This window comes from Stigmatopora nigra, chromosome 9, assembly GCF_051989575.1.
Source record: "Stigmatopora nigra isolate UIUO_SnigA chromosome 9, RoL_Snig_1.1, whole genome shotgun sequence".
Lineage (NCBI taxonomy): Eukaryota > Metazoa > Chordata > Actinopteri > Syngnathiformes > Syngnathidae > Stigmatopora > Stigmatopora nigra.
Genome location: NC_135516.1, coordinates 5,773,180 through 5,794,561, shown reverse-complemented (window position 1 = coordinate 5,794,561; position 21,382 = coordinate 5,773,180). Strand labels below are relative to the sequence as shown.

The 21,382-nt window shown below is 39.1% G+C and overlaps 2 protein-coding genes across 3 annotated transcripts in view; one reads left to right on the top strand and one right to left on the bottom strand.

The window, feature by feature from the left end:
- kirrel1b (kirre like nephrin family adhesion molecule 1b) overlaps positions 1 to 16,341 on the top strand; it is a 49,779-nt gene extending 33,438 nt beyond the window's left edge. The window contains exons 5-15 of one of the 2 annotated variants that reach the window (XM_077724406.1): positions 1,721 to 1,871; positions 3,184 to 3,289; positions 3,361 to 3,509; positions 3,783 to 3,910; positions 4,722 to 4,848; positions 5,688 to 5,788; positions 7,430 to 7,646; positions 8,547 to 8,654; positions 9,925 to 10,052; positions 11,147 to 11,221; positions 11,354 to 16,341. In XM_077724406.1, coding sequence (XP_077580532.1) covers positions 1,721 to 1,871; positions 3,184 to 3,289; positions 3,361 to 3,509; positions 3,783 to 3,910; positions 4,722 to 4,848; positions 5,688 to 5,788; positions 7,430 to 7,646; positions 8,547 to 8,654; positions 9,925 to 10,052; positions 11,147 to 11,221; positions 11,354 to 11,947 — 1,884 coding nt within the window. In that variant the 3' untranslated portion in view covers positions 11,948 to 16,341. Of the gene's footprint in view, positions 1 to 1,720; positions 1,872 to 3,183; positions 3,290 to 3,360; positions 3,510 to 3,782; positions 3,911 to 4,721; positions 4,849 to 5,687; positions 5,789 to 7,429; positions 7,647 to 8,546; positions 8,655 to 9,924; positions 10,053 to 11,110; positions 11,222 to 11,353 lie in introns of both variants that reach the window. The other variant, XM_077724405.1, reaches the window with a different exon arrangement.
- LOC144201659 (kelch-like protein 10) lies at positions 14,873 to 19,557 on the bottom strand. Its single transcript, XM_077724407.1, has 5 exons — positions 19,326 to 19,557; positions 18,743 to 19,226; positions 17,991 to 18,602; positions 17,335 to 17,484; positions 14,873 to 16,804 (listed from the first exon to the last, which is right to left on the bottom strand). The coding sequence occupies exons 1-5, from the start codon at positions 19,541 to 19,543 to the stop codon at positions 16,436 to 16,438; spliced, it is 1,833 nt and encodes a 610-aa protein (XP_077580533.1). The 5' UTR covers positions 19,544 to 19,557; the 3' UTR covers positions 14,873 to 16,435.
- Between the last annotated feature and the right edge of the window lie 1,825 nt (positions 19,558 to 21,382).

Below are 21,382 nucleotides of genomic sequence, written 5' to 3'. Positions count from 1 at the left end.
TGATGTCACTACGGTATCGCATCGACGATCAACAAAAATCTTACATTGCTAGGATTCTGTAAGTGTCTGCGCCCGTCTGCACGTCGTAAAATTCATGAAGGGTTCTTTCAATTGGTTCATTTTTAGTGGTTTATGGTTCTTTTCAGGAATTTGGAATCTTACTCAATCACTGGAGTACAAAAATATATTTTTAGTATTGCAGATTTACAAAAAATAGTTACAAAAATATTTGTCTACGTAATTCTATGTGATTTTCCCACAAAAAAAGCATACGATGAAAATAGTCACAAAAATAAAATAAAAAACCTGATCGGTCGATTATGCTTACTATGTTACCTTTATAAAAATAGTTTGGTAACCACTAATATGTGTAAACTAGAGCTAGTGAAGCTGAAATGTTGTTAGATAAGTAGTGGATATTTTTTCAGATGTTTTTGGAACCCTGTTGTCACGTGAGAGGGTTGTCTAATGACTTGTCTTTTATCTTAAGTCATGATAGGCAAATGAATCCATTTAGGAAAAGACATGAAATCTGAACACTTCCATGGGAAGGGAAATGAACAAACAGATGAATCCAGCAGATCTGTGTTTAATCTTATGCACCGAGTGCTGGATTAAAGAGGGGTTATGCCACAAATTCCGCTACAAAAGCAGAACAAGTTCACTTTAAAGTCCCAGCAAAGCTACATCAGCTTCTTTGTTGGCACATTCTAGTGTTTTTTGTCACAAAAAGGCACTAAAAAAGAGGAATTAGAGAGTATTTCCCTACCACACAGATGCTGGTTTAGGAGTCCTGTGCACTAACATTTTAAAGACAACTATTTAGCACAGACAATTAGAAAAGAAAAAGTAGTCACTTGTAACTGATGTGTTTTGGTGATATTTCCACAAGTTTTTTTGTATCATAAGTATACATACTCATTAAAGACAACTTCTTTCACCCCTACATACATTGTTCGTTACATACAGTTTTTAAAATCAGTAAAGACAATTTATAACTCCCATCAATTTACATATTTGATGTACCCATTTTTTTGTAGTTATTAAAAACAAGTGCATCAAAGGTCACCAACTCCAGTTCTCAAGGACCACTACCCAGTCTAATCTTCAAATCTCATCAACTCCTCACCAAGCTCTCCAGAAGCATGATAATTATCCTGGTTATTTGATTTACTTGTGTTAGATGGGCAGAAACAGACTAGATAGTGGCCTTCGAAGACCGGAATTTCTGACCCCTGGTCTACATACAATGGATTGATTATACTCTATGTTTCTTCACAATTACTGAAAGGGTCTTTACTGAATGTGACATAATGCAGTTGCTTTTGTAACATGTATGTTTTCATAATCAGTTTAACAAGCGGTAGAGCACCTAACCTTTTAAATGTCATCATTTGCATTATACGAACACTTTGCCCTCTTACTCCCACTTCTGCATGTACACATGCTCGCTCTCCTTCTCTTTCTCTCTCTCTCACATTCTCATTCACATTCTCCCTCGCCTCTTCTCTTACTCTAATATTCGCAACTCCACAGTGAAATTTTACCACGCGGCTCTCATATGCGCACGTAGTAGCAAACATTGACTCACACACTCCAACGCACATGTTTTGACATCTTCTCACACTCCTCCAAATCGTATTGTTGCTCTATTTGCACACCTAAAAACAAATAAAACAAGTAAAAATATGTCACATGAATGCTTCCATGCTATCCACAGGAGGTGCTTCCAGACCGAAAGAGGGTGACCACCAGGAGCTACTTGCCGATTGTGCCGTTGGACATTGACAGCCACAGCAACTACACGTGTGTCGCCAGCAACCCGGCTGTGCCCATGGGCAAGCGGGCCAATGTCATGCTCAACGTGCATCGTAAGTTCTGATAAAAATGTCATGAACATTCTTTATAAGCTAAACCAGAGGTGTTCAAACTTCTTTCTCTAAGGCCCGCTCGCAAAAAAAGTCTGCAAGAGCCAACTTAAAATCCTCCCTTGTTAACTAAGGCATTGAAATCTGGTAAATCAAGACTTTTTAATTATTTATGCTTATTTATTTCATTGGCTGCAATCGACATCCAATCCATTTTTACACGGAGGGCTAGTAGCGATTGTTTATTTGACCCCCCACTCAAATTGGACTTTATTTATGTAGAACAAAATACTGAGACTCTACCCAGTTTTCTAAATTGATTCCAACATTCTGCCAGATTTTGAGTTAAAGGACAACACTTAAGGGAGTAGGGGTTGACTCGCCTGACTTTTGTGCGGGCAAGCATGTGATCGATTCCCGCTTGGTGGATGTGTGATTGTGAGTGGGAATTGGTGTCTGTCTCTCTTTGTGCCCTATGGCTGACTGGGGACCAGTCGAGGGTGTAGTCTGCCATTCGCCCAAAGTCGACTGGGATAGGCTTGCGAGGATTTGTAGTATGGAAGATGAATAAAAGAACTTGCACTGTTTAATTGACTCCCTTCATCTAGTACAGGGGTAGGGAACCTATGGTTTGGGAGCCACATTTGGCTCTTTTGATGGGTGCTTATGGCTCTCTGCTAAAACTGTGAGCTAAAATCTGGACATTAGTCTAGAGTCTCTTTAATCTTACAGTTTTTAATTAAACCTTTCTGCATGCATCCCATTGATTAGCATCAGGGTGACAAATTTGTCAACATAATTCTGAGACTTTTTCTACTTTAAAGGCAGTGAAATGACTAAAAATGGACGCGTTTTCATGTATATTTACTTCAAGTAAATTCTGAGTATGGCTCTCAATGAATAACAATTGAAAATATCAATTGTTTATGACTCTCTCTGTCAAAAAGGTTCCCGACCCCTGATCTAGTGTTTACCCTGAGAATACCTAAATGTACACTTTATTCAAGATGTTTGTGCTTGCCTAAAAAATTGGACTTCCACAGTCGGTCCACGGGTGGTAGTTTGGATGCCTCTGATTTAAACATGAAACCAGGGAAATTGTATACAAGCAAGAAACATGGCATTGCAATAATAAATGGGGGAATTATTATTTACGTTATGTGTTGTGAACCACAATCTTAATTTTGGTCTGAATCTGATTACACTGTGATATAACTGCTGCCAATGTTCTTGCTTATATACAGCAATTTCAATGTAAATGTTTATTCTCCAGCAAAGGAAACACATTATGGTCTACGTGTGGTATTGTTTCCAGATCCCCCGACAGTGACGTTGTCCATTGAGCCTCGCTCAGTTCTTGAAGGAGAGAGGGTCACCTTCACCTGCCAGGCCACCGCCAATCCGCCCATCATGGGCTTCAGGTCCGGACAACCTGTCGCCATACTCATTGTTTAATTTGACTTAAACGTTCTATCAACCGTGTGTCTGTCAGGTGGGCGAAGGGTGGTGTCTTGCTTGAAGGTGCCAGAGAGAGCATTTTTGCCACCACAGCCGACCACTCCTTCTTCACTGAACCTGTGTCCTGTCAGGTGTTCAATGCAGTGGGCAGCACCAACGTCAGCATCCTGGTGGACGTACACTGTAAATAGGATTGAACTAGTATTTGTTTTTTGTTTTTTTTACCCCAGTAACATATGCAATCACCTATATAATCATCTCAACAATGAAACGAGTAAATAGTAAAGTCGTGCTCTTTTTCTATGCGACAAAGAGGACAGAATTTGGAAATAAATCGAAATCATACAAGAAATAGGACATGCAGAGTCCATTCATTTAATTTGCCTACAATTTAGCCAGCCTGACTTGATACCCACCTACAAACTACTGACTCAATTTCTCCTCTTTTCATCCCAGTTGGACCCATCTTGGTGGTAGAACCACGACCTATCGCAGTGGATGTACACTCTGATGTCACCCTGAATTGCAAGTGGTCTGGAAACCCACCTCTCACCCTAACTTGGACCAAGAAGGGCTCTAATATGGTGAAATATTGACCTACCTTCCTATTTACTTATCCTAATGTCGCATTTATAATAGTCACCCATTAGGAGTAGCTCTAATTCCAATAAGGCTGTCAGTTTTAGTGCCCCAGATTGTAGCAGATAGAGCTAATTTCAAATTCACCCAATTATACTATTTATTTTTCTTTTTTTTACTACTCAAACAAGCACCAAAAAAATCATGGAACATATTTTCTTTAATCTCAGGTACTTTTTATGCTATCTAACGACCAATATACTTTACCACACAGTTTGCAGGTTGTACTTGTGACTAATTAACACACTTTTTACTGCATTTCTGTAAGTAGAGCTCAGTTGCTGTTGTGGCACAATGTTAGACACTAAAATGAAGGCACAACTCTAAATTGGGACTATTCTACTGTACATACTATTTAAAAAAGCAACATTGGGTACAGTTGGACAGCAACACAAAGGTTAAATCCTTCACTAAAATGTCAAAAATTCCCCAGAATGCCAGTGTCTATGCATTTATTGGGGCGGCTGACAAAGAAAAAAGCCAGACTTCATAAATGTTTGCTTAGTTGTAAAGCAGACACTTTGTAGAAAGACTCTCTGTGTCTTAAATCTTTAATTCATGCTCAACAGTTTAAGAGAAAGCTCCAGGAAAAAAAGCTAATGGAGCCTGCTAAGTAAATCAACATGTTTTATAAATTAAATATGCTGCTCTCGCCAGCCCTGTCTGGCTCAGCTTTTTTGCCTCTCAAGAAGACTCTGCTGTTTTCTCTTGTTTATGCTTGTCTGTCTATGTTTGTTTGTCCGTCTGTGCGTGCAGGTGCTTAGTAACAATAACCAGCTGTACTTGAAGTCGGTGGGCCAAGCAGACGCTGGCCAATATGTGTGCAAGGCCATCGTGCCTCGCATCGGTGTGGGTGAGACTGAAGTGACGCTCACGGTCAATGGTGAGTTGCTGTCAGCTTTTTTCCATTCTGGCAGGATTTTTACCTTCTTAGTAAACTATTATTTTACTATTTACTCAATAGCCGCTCTGACCTACAACCACCCTTCCTACACTTATAACTCAACACTAGAATCAAAAATCATGTTTGTGTTTCATTGGTCTGTTCTATGTCTGCAATTGAAACCTAACAAAAGAAAATTCCCAGTCCATTTTTAATAACAATAAAAAAAACGTAAAATGTAATTATCTAAAAGAGTTCACTTAGTGATAGTGATAGTAATGGTGATGGTGATGGTGATAGTGATAGTGATAGTAATGGTGATGGTGGTTGTGGTAGTGATTGTCATTGTGATTGTGATTGTCATTCTGACTGTGTTTGCGATTGTGACTGTGACAGTGATAGTGATTGTGGTAATGATTGTGGTAGTGGTTGTGATTGTGATTGTGATTGTGATTGTGGTAGTGGTAGAGGTAGTGAGAGTGAGAGTTACAGTCACAGTGATAATGATAATAATAGTGTTAGTAATGATGATAGTGTCAGTGATAGTAATTGTAAGAGTAGTTGTAATTGTATTAGTAATAGTAAGAGTTATAGTAATAGTGGTTAGGAGTTGTGTTTTATACATCAACCAGATGGAGGTGATTTACAAGGAATTTAATACAATGATCACTAATTGAACCATATATAAGGTGCATTGGATTATAGGGTGCACCTTCCATGCTCACACCTACAGCACCGGATTTTCAAAAAGTCTTATAGTTGCGCCTTAGAATGTGGAAAATACGTAAATAATATTTGCTATCCACTTTTTTTTTGTTTTTTACACTTTTCCTCATCAGGGCCACCCATAATCTCCAGCGATCCAGTCCAGTATGCCGTGAGGGGTGAGCGAGGCGAGATCAAGTGCTACATCGCCAGCACGCCCCCACCTGATAAAATTGTAGGTCTACTCGCATGGAATCGGTCTTTCATTTCTACCATCTTTCGAAAAGTAATTGGCGCGAGTAACTCAATTGGAAAAAGAAAAAAAAACATTTTCTATGTCTTATTTTCACACCGGCTCAGATTATTGCGCATCAAGTGTTTTGTTTGCCACCTTCAGAATGCAGCGCCATTTTTATTCTTTAAAGAAATGTGTTAAAACCTATTCAGCCCCCCCCCCCCACACACACACACACTCTTCAAAGAACACTTGATTGAACTACACTCAGGCACAAAGTGAAGGATAATTTCAAACCTTGCAAGCGTGAGAATAATCGCAATCGCCAACCCTCCCCTCCCCCCTAAATGACGCTTCAGCTGCACCTCTCAGCGGCAATTATCCAATTTTTGCTGCGCCGACATGACAGAAATCAGAGCTTTTAGGAGGCTTCAGAACCCCCGCCACACAGCCAAGGAGCTGCAAGCGTATAATGTGATACGACATTATAGTTGCAGCTTAATGCACAGACACAGGGATTTATCAAAAATGGAATGTGCATATGTGTGTGCACCACTAGATATTCCCAAATAAATCCGTCTGTGTGCGCATTATTCTTCATAAAGAGGGTAAATCTTTTGGAATTTGTGCAGTGGAAAGGACTATAGCTACCGTTAGAGCGTGACTATTCACATTTTAGTTAAATTTCAGTTGTTGCAATCTCTTTAATGGTGGGTTAGAGATTTAGGAATTATGGTGACCATTCTTTTCCTGACCTTGTCTATTGTTTAGACACCAATCACAGTATATGTTCTTGTTTTTATTTTATTTTCTCCCAAACTATGCGATCTATTTCAGAAATGAAAGGAGTCACATTGACTAGGATGCTATGCAATTTCCTCCAGTTTCAAAGTGATGCAGTATATTTATAATATAAATCAGTCCAAGACTATACTTCGCTTTCCAATTACTATACAATATGGTTAACTTACTCAAAACAATTTTCAACCAGTTTTATACAATTGAAACAAATTGCATCAGTAAAGGGACATAGTATAATTTTATCGTATATATATGGAAAGAATCTTAAATTCATTGATAATTTGAAACACTGAATTTCCTTTTTCTGATGTGAAATCGTGGATAAAAAATGATATAAAAGCTAGTCATTACAGGAAGCGGCCATCTGCATAGAGCAGGGGTAGGGAACCTATGGCTCGGGAGCCATATGTGGCTCCTTTGATGAGTGCATCTGGCTCTTTGCTAACCTGTGAGCTAAAATATGGGAACCGCTGGTGACAGAACTGAGATACTACATCTAGAACTGCTTTAATCTTCATTTTTTTTTTCCCGCTGTAGACTTCTGGAATGCATCCACATTGATTGGCAACAGCATAAGAATCTTTTTAAAAAGATTCATTTTTTCCATTTTAAAAGTAGTGAAATTACAAAAAAATGAAAAGACACTCGTTTACATGTATGTATTTTGACTTTTAAATTCGTAGTATGGCTCTCAAGGAATAACTTTGGAAAATATGAATTGTTTGTGGCTTTCTTCGTCAAAAAGGTTCCCGATCCCAGGTATAGAGGCTGACATTTTATCAAAACCAGCACTATTTTAACCAATCAGAATCTTAACGATGTTGATGTGTTAAAATATAGGTGTGGGCATGGAAGGAGAATGTATGGGAAAAGGAAAAAGGCACACTGATGGAGCGCTACACGGTAGAGCAGAGCAAGCCTCCGTCCCAGGGCGGTGCCGTCCTTTCCACGCTCACCATCAACAACGTCATGGAGTCCGACTTTCATTCACCGTACAACTGCACTGCCTGGAACTCGTTTGGACCCCGTACCATGATCATCACCCTAGAAGAGACAGGTATGGAAACCAACCAAATATATATATCAGATCTCTATTATGAATTCATAATTAATAGCAGATCCTCTTTATTAAGCACCTCCTTTTTCGGATAATACGTCGCAACAGCCGAAGAATGCGGAATGAAGAGGAAAATTAAATAAGTTGCATGTGTAGGAGGACATTTTTTTAAATTTTATCAGGAACCTAGAAAGAACATAAATAAAAGTAACAATCGGAAGAACAATAGGCTATATGTTTGTGTTAACACAATAGTTTTTCAAGTAAATGTAGCCTAAGAAAAACATAAGTCGCCTCTGAGTATTACTTAGTCGCGGACCCAGCTAAAATATACAAAAGTGTATGTCAAAACTTTATGGCAAATTTAACTCTTCAGTTAGAAACCTTCCACTAAACACAAAGACATTGTCAGAATTTCTGTTTTTAAGTAAGATTTTGAAGGTTAACTAAATGTATTTCTCAAGTTTATTTTTTTATTCCATGACTCTTATATTCCAAAGAGTCTTTTCAATTTCTAGTTTTCAGTTCTCTTTGTATTAACTCATGCTCTCACTTTAGGACAACACATTCAAAGGAATGTATTAAGAAATATTAAAATGTAATTTAAAAAAAAAGATAGACGGGCTGTAAAACACGAAAAACAAATAAGAGTGGACAGAGCTACTGCCACTGGCTTCCGCGTGATGGCGCCATCTTGGGGGAAAAAAATCATTATTTGGACGACGTCGGCGGGCCGGATTAAAAAGCTTAATGGGCCGTATGTGGCCCGCGGGCCGTAATTTGCCCATTCCTGTGTTAGATGTTATAATTCTTTTTGGGTGGTTTTGTTTGTCTGTTGTATTTCTCGTTTTGTTAAGTCACAGTTGTCATTGTTTAGTTTATTTTTCTTGTGCCTTTCAGACATCGTCCCGGTGGGCATCATTGCCGGGAGTACGGTGGGCTCGTCCATCCTACTGCTCATTCTGCTGCTAGCTATCGCCTTCTTCCTGTACCGCCAACGCAAAAGCAGTGAGTCTTTCGTATCTGTCACACCGCTTTCGCGACATATGCCGTCTACTTCAGTGTTTTATTCAAATGAGCCAAATGAATATTCATACAAACGTGGCAAACAGCCTCCAAACACCCACGTGCCGCCTTCTTATTATTCTTGGAATAATCTTTGATAATGTCAACTAGAGAAAGCAGCTGAAAACAAAATGAGGATTGAAATGTATGAATAATCTGAATCTTCCAAACATTAAATCCAATGAGGGAATTCTGTTTGTGTTGAAGGAAAAATATGACGAGTGAATCCTCAAGAGTTGGCGGTGAATTGAAAAGATGCACAATTATTTCAAACAGCGGGGAAATGTGGTGGGAGATAGAAAACAAAAATAATTAATGGATGCAAGTGTTTAAAATACACCTATAAATTTGGGACTTGTTTTAACAGAAAATCTGAATCACTAAATATATGAGAAACAATGTGATGAAATTATCATTCAGTTCATTGGGATGGATATCTGTTTTAAAACCTACCATTTACATGGAAAGACGTCTGCTCTGTTTGAACTGTGATCATTGGGCGTCAATACTCTCGTATTTTTCAGACTATAAGTCGCACTTGAGTATAAATCTGCCCAACCAAACAATGTACAATGTATAGGGAAAAATATATATCATTGCACTGGAGTATATGTTGCATTTTGGGGGAAACTTTTTAATTTATCAAAAACCAGGAACAAACCCTGCATAAACTGTTGCAAGTCATAGTGGGGAAAAAAGACGTATATAATTCGCACCCGTGTACAAGTCCCTGGCTTAGCCAAAAACTAAAAAGTGTGACTTATAGTCGGTAAAATGAAAAAAAAGTATATTATTATATTATTTTAACCCCCCTGGATACAGTACACCATATAGAATACGGGTAGATAGAGTGAACTTCATGTTATAACAAAAAAACTGTAAAATATGTGGCCTCAATGTAATATTTGTATTTTTTTTTTCCAAAAAAAAACTGCAAAGCTCTGAATCCGCGGTGGCTGAACCGCGAAGTAGCGAGGGACCAGTGTATTTCCAAAGTAGAAGTCCATGGCATCATTTATTAACATACTCAAATTACGGTGTTGGAAGTTTTATCTTGTAATGGTTTCACAAAGGGCTTGATCCACCAAAGCGGATGAGGATATTCCTCATTCAAGCATGTCAAACATGTCAAATGTTTTCTCTCAACTCTCAAGCTTGGAGAACATTCATGTTTTCAAACTTGTTGTTGGTGACACTTGAAAACTCTTCCTAGGTCGTCGAGGGGTCACTCTGAGTAAAGCTGACATCAAAGTAGAGACGGTCAACAAGGAGACACATAGTCTAGAAGAAGAGGCAGCTAACGTCTCCACGGCAACACGCATGGTCAAGGCCATGTACTCGGTGAGGACCGGCAAAAGTTGACCAATAAAAACCTTAGAAAAGTCACTTGTTAATTAATTCTAATTTAATTGTCATAACCAACGTATTGCTCATTTGGGTATGACGTTCAATGTAAAATTTATTTATTTTTAAATCATTGAATAATTCCTGTAATTTTTAGAGGATTTTTATGTTTTATAATTTGCTATAGGATGGCTTAAACTATAAAAATACTTTAATTATCATTTTGAATTAATCAATCACAATATTCAAAGTGATAAATGAATACATAGGAAAGAAAAGTATACAAATGTAATTCAGTTTAGTTTTAATCAATAATTATGTATCTACAATTAGAAATAACATTGAATAGTGATTTGTTGATAAGAATGCTCTCATTTTCTTTCTTCATTTGAATTCAAGGTCATTCTGATTCATTTACTAATTATATAACATTTTAGAAAAAAAATGAGTACAGTTGTTTATCTTACTAATATTTTATATTATATATTCATTCATTCATCTTCCGTACCACGTATCCTCGCAAGGGTTGCGGGAGTTGCTGGAGCCAATCCCAAAGGACTTCAGGCATAAGGCTTACCATGCCCTAGACTGGTCGCCAGTCAGTCAGTCATAGGGCATAAAATATGGTATTATAAATAAAAACTTTTGTGTTTTAAAATAATTTTAAAAATGTAACAAAAAAATAGCTTAGTTTCTTTGTCTTTGATAAGTTTTTACTATTAGTAACAAAACTAAATGCATAATTCCTTTTTAATCAACTAAATTGAAAGTTGAAATTCCTAAATTTTCATAGGCAAGACATAAAAGTCATTAATTTTTAATTCTTAAATCAATAGACACAACAAAACATGTCACATGACATTGTCAAATTGCTGACTTAATTTACAACAAATAAATAAGCATCTATTTTTACTGAGTTAAGTAAATAAAAGTTATCTTCTCTTCCCTTCTTTCCAACATTCCGACGTCTCTACCTCCCTCCCTCCCTCCCTCCCTTCCTCCCTCTTCTTTCTCTCCGTCCGTCCATCTGTATGTTTTGTCGTTTGACGGTTTAGTTTCTGCCCTCTGTCTCCCTCTCTCCCTCCACTCAGCCCTTCAAAGATGACGTGGACCTCAAGCAGGAAGTGCGCAGTGAAGGCGATTCTCATGACGACTATGAACTCAAGGTGAGAAAACGTGCAATTCCATCATAACATGCCATTGGACCATTTCATGCTGACAAATTTCAAGTATTTCATACCAATGTTGGGGATTCCAACTAGAATTTTCCCAGTTCATCTGTTTGTCTTACCTTCCAGGATCCAACCAATGGTTACTACAACGTGCGAGCGACCACTCACGATGAAGCCCGCCCTCAGTCCCGCACCGTGCCCATGCAAGGAGACTTCCGCACCCCGAAGCCCAGAGAAGGGCCAGGTGCCGGCAGCGCTCTGGCCGCCCCACCGACTGGCGCCCCTAGTGGAGCAGTCCCACCTAGCGGCGTTCCGGGCTCCCGTGCCGGCTGCTATGACCCGCGTCCCCCTTCTCGTATATCCCACTCCACCTATGCCCATTTCAGTACCCTGTCTCGAGCGGCAGCTGCCCAGCAGGCGGCGACCAATCCGGCCGGAGACTATCCGGGGGATTGCGGGTTGTTGGACGGCAGCACCCAAATGGCCTATGACAACTACGGATACCCTTCGCAGTACCATGGCTACCGTGTGGCCTTTGCACCACCCATAGAAGAGGGCCCGGCTTACGAGATGTATCCCACAGGCCCAGGGAGTGGACCCGAGCAGCAGAGCCCCGAGGCGGGTCTTGGAAAATATGACGCAGCCACTCGCTTTTCCTACTCATCGCCCCCTTCTGACCACTCCCAAAGACACACACAGAGGATGCAGACTCATGTATGAAGGCAAAACCACATGTGCTGTTGTTAGCAATATGTACCAAGTAAACACTAACTACAATCATCAAAGAAGAAGAACAAGAAGAGGAGCGAGTGTTGTTTCGGGGAGCTTAAACCATCCCAGAAATGCATGTGATAGGACTCCAAAACCATTTAAACAAATGGACATCGAATTCAATGGCAATGTTTTTCATGATGAGCTCCAAATGCCTCAAAGACATTTTCCCAAGTTGAATAGGTTGTTGGGCATTTTGTATCCAAGCGACCATGAAGCCTGAGGTTCCAAGCACCACTCCACCACTCTTCCACTATCCATTTATTTGGTGAAAAATATCAATTTCCAGGTGATACACGAACAATTCACAATTCCCCGTGTCAAAATCGAACAGGAAGTTGGTCTTTAGCATTGAATCAGCCATTTAGGGGTGTATACAGACTATGATGGTGCCTAATTCCCCAAGTGTACCTACGTCTAACCCATTGGCATTCAGTAAGTAGGTCTGTCATGATTGGATCAACTTACAGTAAATGTCTAAGTAACCACATTGGCCAATTTGGGTGAATTTTAACTACAGACACGCAATTTTGTCTGATTTTGGTCAGACAGCCAGACATTGGTGTCTGCTTGACTGACTGACAAAACAATTTACATATATTGAGATTTTGACCAAAAAAAAGGAAAAAAAATGTTTTTGTGGACTAAATTCATTGCTTTTATTCTGACATTTTGTATCAAAACAAAACATATTTTCATACACTGCAGCAACATGGCAGCTTCTTGACTACGCAGAACAGCAGGGGTCGGAAGTGTCAGCAGGTAGCAAAGCATCATGCTGATTTTTAAAGTTGGCTTTTTGGTCCATTTTATGACTTGCAGTTTGAATGAAAATCAACAGCAAAAAAAAGACAGAAATACCTCCCCATCCGGATCCTCAAGTGTTAAAATGTTTCTCATCACTTGCACAGTAGAATTGTTTTTTGTCCCCCCATATTTATACTGAAATTGTGGAAAATCTGTAAAAAAAAAAAAAAGGACATTTAACTGTATTTTTATTCAAAAACACAAAGAAGAGAAAAAAAAACATTGTGGACCAAAGTTTCAGAATTCCATGTGGAAAGAGCTGGATTTTTAAGACAGAACGTTTTCACCAGGACAGATTCTTTTGAATTTTTATGGACAAAAAGAGGGAAGTTGTGACATGGAGTAATTGAAGCAAGACCTCCCAGACCACCCCTAGATTCCCCCGTGACTGCAATGCCTTTTTATGATGGCATTCACATGATGGATTGAACAACAAGCGACCGCTCACTTTTGACTTCGGAGTCTTAACATATCAAGCTACAGACACTTCCAGATCTTGTTTTGATTCTGTAAACAAAAAAATATATGAAAAACAAGGAAACAACATGGAAAAACCTGGAAACAAATGCTTCCGCTCTGCAGCAACAAAAAAAAAAAAAAACACTGGGAATTGCTTTGGGAAGTATTTTATTTATTTTTTTACTTTATGGTTGTTATTTTTTTGCTATTCCAGAGTGATTTCCTATGTGTGTACAGCTGGTGTGCCATTCATACACTACTATATAGGAAACAGATTGTTTGTCAGGCCACAATACATACTGGCCAATCACAGTGCAGCTCAGAACACCAGTCAAAGGTAAATAATACAATTTTACATTTCCTGAAGTTTTAAATGTATTTTTGCTCTGTGTTTGTTAATAATCATTTCATGTTAGGGTTTTAATGATGGGGTTTGGGTTTCACATTATTGTATGGTTTCAAATGATAACTTTTTTACTGGTCCATGTTATAGTCCATATTACATTTCAGGTATACATTATAGTTTGAAACTATTGTTCATGTGTCAACACCTGCCCAATTATTTGGTCTAATTATATAATGATGTGTTAAGCACAATCTTCTTAATCGAAACCAACATTTTATTTTTGGGTTAAAAAGAATGACTTCATTCATTTGTCCAAAAAACTTCTAACATACATTTGTGGAGAGCTATTACCAATTACTTACTGCTAGATTGTTCAAACTTTTTTGCTCCAGGATCAAGTTTTCAAGGGGTTAACCTTCCACGATCTACCTTTTTTGTACTGGCCACTGAGAAAGCGCCACAATTATGTAATGATATACCTCCCATGAGACTATCAACATGTATGTCAACGGCAAAAAAAGGTTGTGAAAAATCCGCTCTGGATTCATGTTAAAGCTTAGGACGGACTTGCCAAATTCATAAGAGCCTAGCTAAAGAAGTCGATGGAGTGCAGGTATCAAAATATTATTGTTGTCCGATCTACCAATAGTTCATTGGCGATTTTCCGGTAGATCGAAAGCGACGTAATTGACACCCTTGGCTTAGAGCAGGGGTGGGGAACCTATGGCTCGGGAGCCATATGTGGCTCTTTTGATGTGTGTATATGGCTCTCCGCTAACCTGTGTGGTAAAATTTGGGTATCGCTGGTGAGAGAACTAAGTCCCGAACGCACCAATGGGAGCGTCACGCTGGAACTGTGGCGCCGACATGATCTCTAGCGCCTTTTTAGTCATAAATTTTCATCATTAGACACTTCTGCATGCATACTCTCATTGATATGCATTGATTAGCAACAGTGAAATAACGTTGTCAAAAGATTTCAGACACTTTTTTTTCCAAAATGGCAAAATGATTGACAAATGCACACATTTTCATGTATTTTTCCTTTTAAATTCTAAGTATGACTCTCAAGGAATAATATTTGAAAATATATATTGTTTATGGCTCTCTTCGTCATAAAAGGTTCCCGACCCCTGGCTTAGAGCAATAATGTGCATAAAGAGGATAATCTAATTCTGCATTTCCTATATTTTATAATTTATTTTATGTTATCCACTTCAACACAGGGTACAGCTTCCAATTTAGGATTTCTAACCCAAAGTAGTACAGATCCAAATTTCCCCGTCAAATTTGCATTAGGATTGATTCAACATCATTTTCACTCCAAAAATCTGACGTTCCTTCAGAACATTCAAAGTTTAAGTCATAACTTAAGTGGCCAAGTTGTCAAGAAAACTTCCATGATATGATCATCAAGGTTGCATTTCGTCTGTTTGTATTTTTATTTGAACAAGCCAACCAGTTGACCCAAATGGAAACGTATGGAGACATATTTCATGCTCAGACACCCAAGAAGCCACTTACTTTTTTCACTGTACTGCAGCCAAAAGAACGGCTGATACAAAGTATCCGTTTTGGGTGTGCCTGTGCAATATGTTGACTGAAGTGATGCAAAACAAAACAAAAAAAACACTTGTGTATACAAAATCAAAACTGATAATGGTTTGACCGAAATTGGAAACAATCACATCTGCTTTTATGAAAGCTCTATTTTGTATCAACATGTACAAACTTTCCTGGTCCACTTTTGACATTACTGTGTGATGCCCATGTTTGATATTTCACAATGTATGGTTGCATTTCTGTCATTTTTCAATGTCACATTTTCCCATAGTTCAAATTATTTTTTCATACAATTTCAGAAAATAAATGAAAGAATTTCATACAAAAAGAAAAAAAAATCAACCTTGCCATATTCAATGAAGTTTTCATACTTTGCTACCAGCCACTAAAAATTGGGCAGTGGGCCCACCCTCAAATTGTAACTGTTGGTCGCCCTCTAAGATTTAGTCTTTATTTTTTCATAATAACTCCCTCATTTGTCTTTCTAAAGACCTAATTTCCCTTTCCTTTCTTAAACTTCTGCTAATTTGCCATTATCCCTCAACATTTCTGACTTAATTCCTTTCACTTTCACCTTGGGTGTACTCCATTCCTTGTCTCACCTTGTTGCGGCGAGATGAAAAATGTCCAGAAAAGGAGCTCGGCTGCCCCATCTTTACTTAACGGGATGTCGGAAATGTTCTGCTTTCTCCTCCCGTCTGAGGAATAATGTCTGGAATAACCTTCAGCGCTCCACTTCTCTTCCTCCCTTACTTCTCCATTTATTCCCCCCTTCACATCTCAAGCGGTCGTCGGGCGGATTATGGCCCCTCTCATGGCTGGCACCGCCGAAGATATATTATCATATTAGTGCAAAATGATGTCATGCTATTCAAGACGTTTGTCCTTCGCGCACCCTCTGATATGCCACCCCCCAAACTGAAGTCCCCCACACTCTACTTTGCACATGGTTCTAACAATCTATGTGTGGGAGGCTGATCAGACGACCCTCTCTCCCTTTGGGTTCGAGCGTCTTGGTTTGAAGATGTCACTTCCTGGAGATAGACAGTATATCTAAATAAAATGACGAGGGGTATTTCAGATTTTTCTATCCTGTTGGAGTTAGGTCAATGGCAAGTAACATCTGTGGCCATAAATCTAAATACGAATAAAGATCATTATAACATCATCTTACAACATATGTTGGTTAGCGAGTGATACCCTACGTTGGTTTCCAGCCAATTACAGGAAAAGTAGACAATCATTTCCCTCAGCAGTCATGTCTATGTTTGAAATTCATCCTCCATTTCTACAGTTACTTCCTCCAGGTGAAGCCATGGCAGTTTGCTGCGAAGAGTCACAAAATGGGCGACATCAGCCACGCCGGACACCACGCAGCAACTGAGCGCGCTCCGAGAGACGGCCATGTCGCAGGCACGGAACCACATGGCCGAGCTGGTGTCGTAGTACTCGACTAGGTTGGTAGGCGACACACCCGTGTTGCCCCCGGCCACAAAGAGGCGATCCTCTAATACCTGGATGCCAAAGTTGCTGCGTGGATACTGCATGGAGGGTAAACGCATCCAAGCATCTTTCTCGGGGTCATACGCCTCCACGCTGTCCAGACGCATGTCGCCGTCGAATCCACCGATCTTCAGGAGGAGGTAGGTTAGAAGTTGCAGACCCCACTATGTATTTTTTTAAATTTGGGGCATATACAATTTTGATAATACAATGTTTGGGCTGCACCAGTAATTTCAATAGAGCAAACAATTCAAAGATTCACTATCGCGATAAAATTTGTGTGCACAAATTTGATCTTAAAAATAAGAAATCTTGGTTGTATTCATAAATATACTAAGCATGTGATTTGCTGCTCCCTGGATTTTTCTTAAAACTCAAGATTACTGGGGTATTGAGTATAGTAATTTGGAGCTATTGGTGTTCATTCTTTCTACAGCGATTATTACGGTTAGATCAAAGATTTTTGACACATTTATGGTTCCGCCTCAAAGGTTAAGGTGATTCGGCAAGATCAGCCCAATCACTGTGAAACATTGAAAACAAAAAACAGTGTAATTGCTGTAGTCTCTTGCATTCTGATCCCGAAATTTCATTAACCTAGACCTTGTAAATGTACCCAGACAATCCCAATAATACTAAGAGCAGATATTGCACATACTGCATAAATGTGGTTAGCATACGCGACGACTCCAGTGCCACTCCGACAGCAGTTCATTGAGACGATCCTGGTCCACTGGTTGGTCTCTGGGTTGTAATACTCTGCCGTTCGCAATGGTTCATTTCCATTAAAACCACCACACACGTAAACCTGGGACCCAAAGGCAAGAATGATTGATATAACCAAGAGAACTTATTTACAGAATAAAAGACCTACCGTAAATCATCAAAATAATCCCAAAGGCCTTTACAAACCCACATCTGACATTTGAATATTACATATTATAATGTTGATTGATAGTAAATTAAATGAACATGGATTAAATTGTAATTATAGATCATAAAATAACATGATGATTATGAATCTATAAATTATATGTAAAATAATGATTGCTAATTAGATCATCTGAACTAAACCATCTCTGCTGAATTGGATTTCAAATGGAAAGAATACAGCAAAGAATTAAGACATACTGTACATATTACATACTTTGAAAAGGAAAATTAGTCGTCAAAACCAATAGGTTTCGTATTAAATGTATGTAAATATATACTGTATTTTGAGTAATATAGATGATACAATAATATTGTTGTTTTTGATGTAGTATCCTCTTTATGTTTAGTTCTTGGCATGTATTTTAGTAATACCTACATTACCTTGTTGTTGAGGGTGGTGCAGCTAGCATCGCTCCTGTGCTCATGCATACTGGCAATTAGAGTCCACTGGTTGGTTTCAGGAACATAGTACTCTGCGTTTTTTAGTCGAATCCGGCCATCCACGCCCCCGATGGCATACAAACGCCCATTTAGGACAGTGACACTCAGCGAGCACCGCCGAAAATGCATTGGCGCTACCAGGTGCCAGGTGCACGTTCCCACGTCAAAGCGCCTAACGGTGTTATAGTGGCGTCGACCGTCGAATCCGCCCACACAGTAGACAGAGTTGCCAAGGAAAGCAGAGCCGAAGTAAGCCTGGGGCTGCTCCATGTTGTTAACCAGATCAGCCCAAGTGTTGGCGTGCACATCGTATACTTCAATGATATGCGTGGGGTTGGAGCTGCTGAAGCCGCCAATGGCCAGCAGGATGGCGGAAGGTAGGCGAGGTCGGGCCACCAGGTTACGGTAAGCACACACCGAAGTTGTGGCCATATGGTACATGACACGGGTAGCCAAGGCAACCATCTCCAAGCACTTGCTACTGTCAAGGATCAACTCATTGGTCAGCACCTTGATTGCAATGAATTCCGCACTTGTTAGAGCAAGCCGTACCTGCACAATTAAGAGTAAAATGTTGGGAGCAACACCAATTTTAAAGTCAATCGCACACCAAACCCCTTCTTAGTGCCTCCAAAAAGGCTGCAACTACAAACCAAATTGATGCAAATAGTTACCAAAGATTATTCACTTACTTTGGCAAGCAGCACCGCCATGTTTTCGCTTCGTTCCCAAGGTACATGCGAGATCCATTGCACAACGGCCTCATAAACAGTATTCTCTTTTTTTACCAAAAGGTCATCCCGCTCTAGAATGTCACATAACTCTTCTACAGAGAGTTGCTGGAATTCACTTGAACTTGCAACATCCTCAAAGTGATAGAGGATATAGTGATAGGCATTGCGTTGTAGATCTGGGGTGTGGCATTTCCTTGTCAACTGCCAGATGCCAATGCAGTTATCTGGACAAAGCTGCTTGGTTAGAAATGTGCAGCAAGTCTGGACAATGCCCGTTAAATTGAAACGGTCTGCGGCCAGCAACAAATCACTGACATTGTCTTTTGTCACCTGCAAGGAGCCGGTATACGCAAAATCCAAAAATATTTCCATTAACTGAGCAGTCAGGCCATGTATGACGTAGACTCGCTGGTCTGGTGTTGACCAACGTAGAAAGAGGGCACTGAACATTGATGCAAAAAAAAAATGGAAGATTATTCAAACTGTTTTCCCTTCTGAAAATGCTCAAATAAGGATGTGTATGAAGAACTTGTCAACTCACCTGAAGTATTGGCTGCACTTGCAAAGAATAATCTTATGAATATGAAATTCAGCATTGTCAAGCCTGATGACCGCATCACTAAGTTTTCTCGTTAAGTGTAGTTTGTCGCACACAGGACTGTAGGAGTATTTTCCGTCATAGTTCATTTTGATTTTTTTGCCATCTCGGAACGCTTGTTGAGTCTTTTCTAACGAAGGATTCAAGGAAACGTGACACATAGTTAGTACGTTAATGCCTTGCTGGCATTCTATGTAGAGCAGGCCAGCTTCGTTATAATTTGCTTACATCATTTGCATCATCAAAGCATCAGTACTTTGATATTAAAGAAATCATCACTTTTCATTTTTTAGATTGGATACTTTCACTGTCACGGTAGTAAGAAGGTGAGAATACAGACACAGGAAAAGACATTTTAGACATAAATAAATGAGCGTGTTGCTGAAAATATATTATATATATTATTTGTTGAATTTAATTTATTATTTTTTATTATTATTTTGTTTCTGTTTTCAGTTGTTTTTATAAGTTATAAGCGATTCTACGTGTTCATCTGCTGTGGCACCCCCAGACAGGTTAAGCCAACAGCCTATGCACAGCAATTGTTGAAATTATCAACATAGACCTGGAGCTCCCTCTTTCGGTTTTGTTTAAGAATAAAATCTGTCATGATTTAATAGTCGCACTGCACTGGAGTATAAATTGCACCCATGGCCAAACTATTTAAAAAAAACACTGGAATTTATAGAAACAAAAATACAGTATCTGATGCTCTCTAAATCATACTGTGAGATTATTTGCGTATTTACAATAGCAAAAGGAAGGAAGCCAGCAAGGGTTGTTGTTGTTTGTTTGTTTGTTTTTCTCATTTAAAGGAGTAATGGAGATGATTATATAAATAAGTTTAAAAAGCTTTAGTAATTTCTGTCGGAATATAAGTCTTTTTAAATTTTATTTTTTTGATAAATAGTGGATCTTGCTGCTTTCTGGGCTCTTGATCTTCTCAATTGTTACAATGTAGTCAACCGCCTTGAGATCCTGCATGTGAACATGTTAGTGTACAAAATGACTGCACATTATTGCATACCTGTCAACTGGTACGTTCTCGCCGTAATTGGTACAACTGAAAGCCCATTTTTATATTGGTACGCTGTACACATGAAAATGGTACGCTAAACGGTGATTTTGAGAAAAAAAAATAAATTAAGGCACTTTCTAGCCATTTTTCACCATCCGCCATTGTTTCTTCCCGGAAACGCATGTCTGCCAAGTGATATATGTACCGGCGCCTCTGATTGGCTAAAAAAAAAAGATCATGATAAACATTTCGTTTTGTAACACTTTCACCATGTGATTTCCGTTTCCTGTTCCCTTGTTTATGTTTACTTTCATTTTCTACTTGTTGTTCGTGATTTTTTACAAAAAAGTAAAGTGGTAAGATTTTCCATGTATTCATACCTGTCAACCTCGAACCATTTGTGATCTTACCAAATTTTGTTTTCGCCCTTACATATATGTATAAATACATGGAAAATCTTACCACTTTACTTTTTTGTAAAAAATCACGAACAACAAGTGAAAATGAAAGTAAACATAAACAAGGGAACAGGAAACGGAAATCACATGGTGAAAGTGTTACAAAACGAAATGTTTATCATGATCTTTTTTTTTTAGCCAATCAGAGGCGCCGGTACATATATCACTTGGCAGACATGCGTTTCCGGGAAGAAACAATGGCGGATGGTGAAAAATGGCTAGAAAGTGCCTTAATTTATTTTTTTTTCTCAAAATCACCGTTTAGCGTACCATTTTCATGTGTACAGCGTACCAATATAAAAATGGGCTTTCAGTTGTACCAATTACGGCGAGAACGTACCAGTTGACAGGTATGGAAACCATAATCACACTTAGGGGCTAAATCCATCACTCATCTCATTTTCTGAACCGCTGTATCCTCATTAGGGTCGCGGGGGGTGCTGGAGCCAATCCCCATGGGCAATTTAGAGTGCCCAATCAGCCTACCATGCATGAATTACGAATGTGAGAGGAAACCGGAGTAC

What these genes read in the sequence shown, in the direction of transcription:
- LOC144201659 (XM_077724407.1), bottom strand. Translation starts at nt 19,543, where the DNA reads ATGTGTCACGTTTCCTTGAATCCTTCGTTAGAAAAGACTCAACAAGCG. An exon ending in AAGTGCAGCCAATACTTCAG is followed by an intron (nt 19,227 to 19,325) that starts GTGAGTTGACAA and finishes ATCAATGTTCAG; the next exon opens with TGCCCTCTTTCTACGTTGGT. An exon ending in GCACCACCCTCAACAACAAG is followed by an intron (nt 17,485 to 17,990) that starts GTAATGTAGGTA and finishes TTTGGGTCCCAG; the next exon opens with GTTTACGTGTGTGGTGGTTT.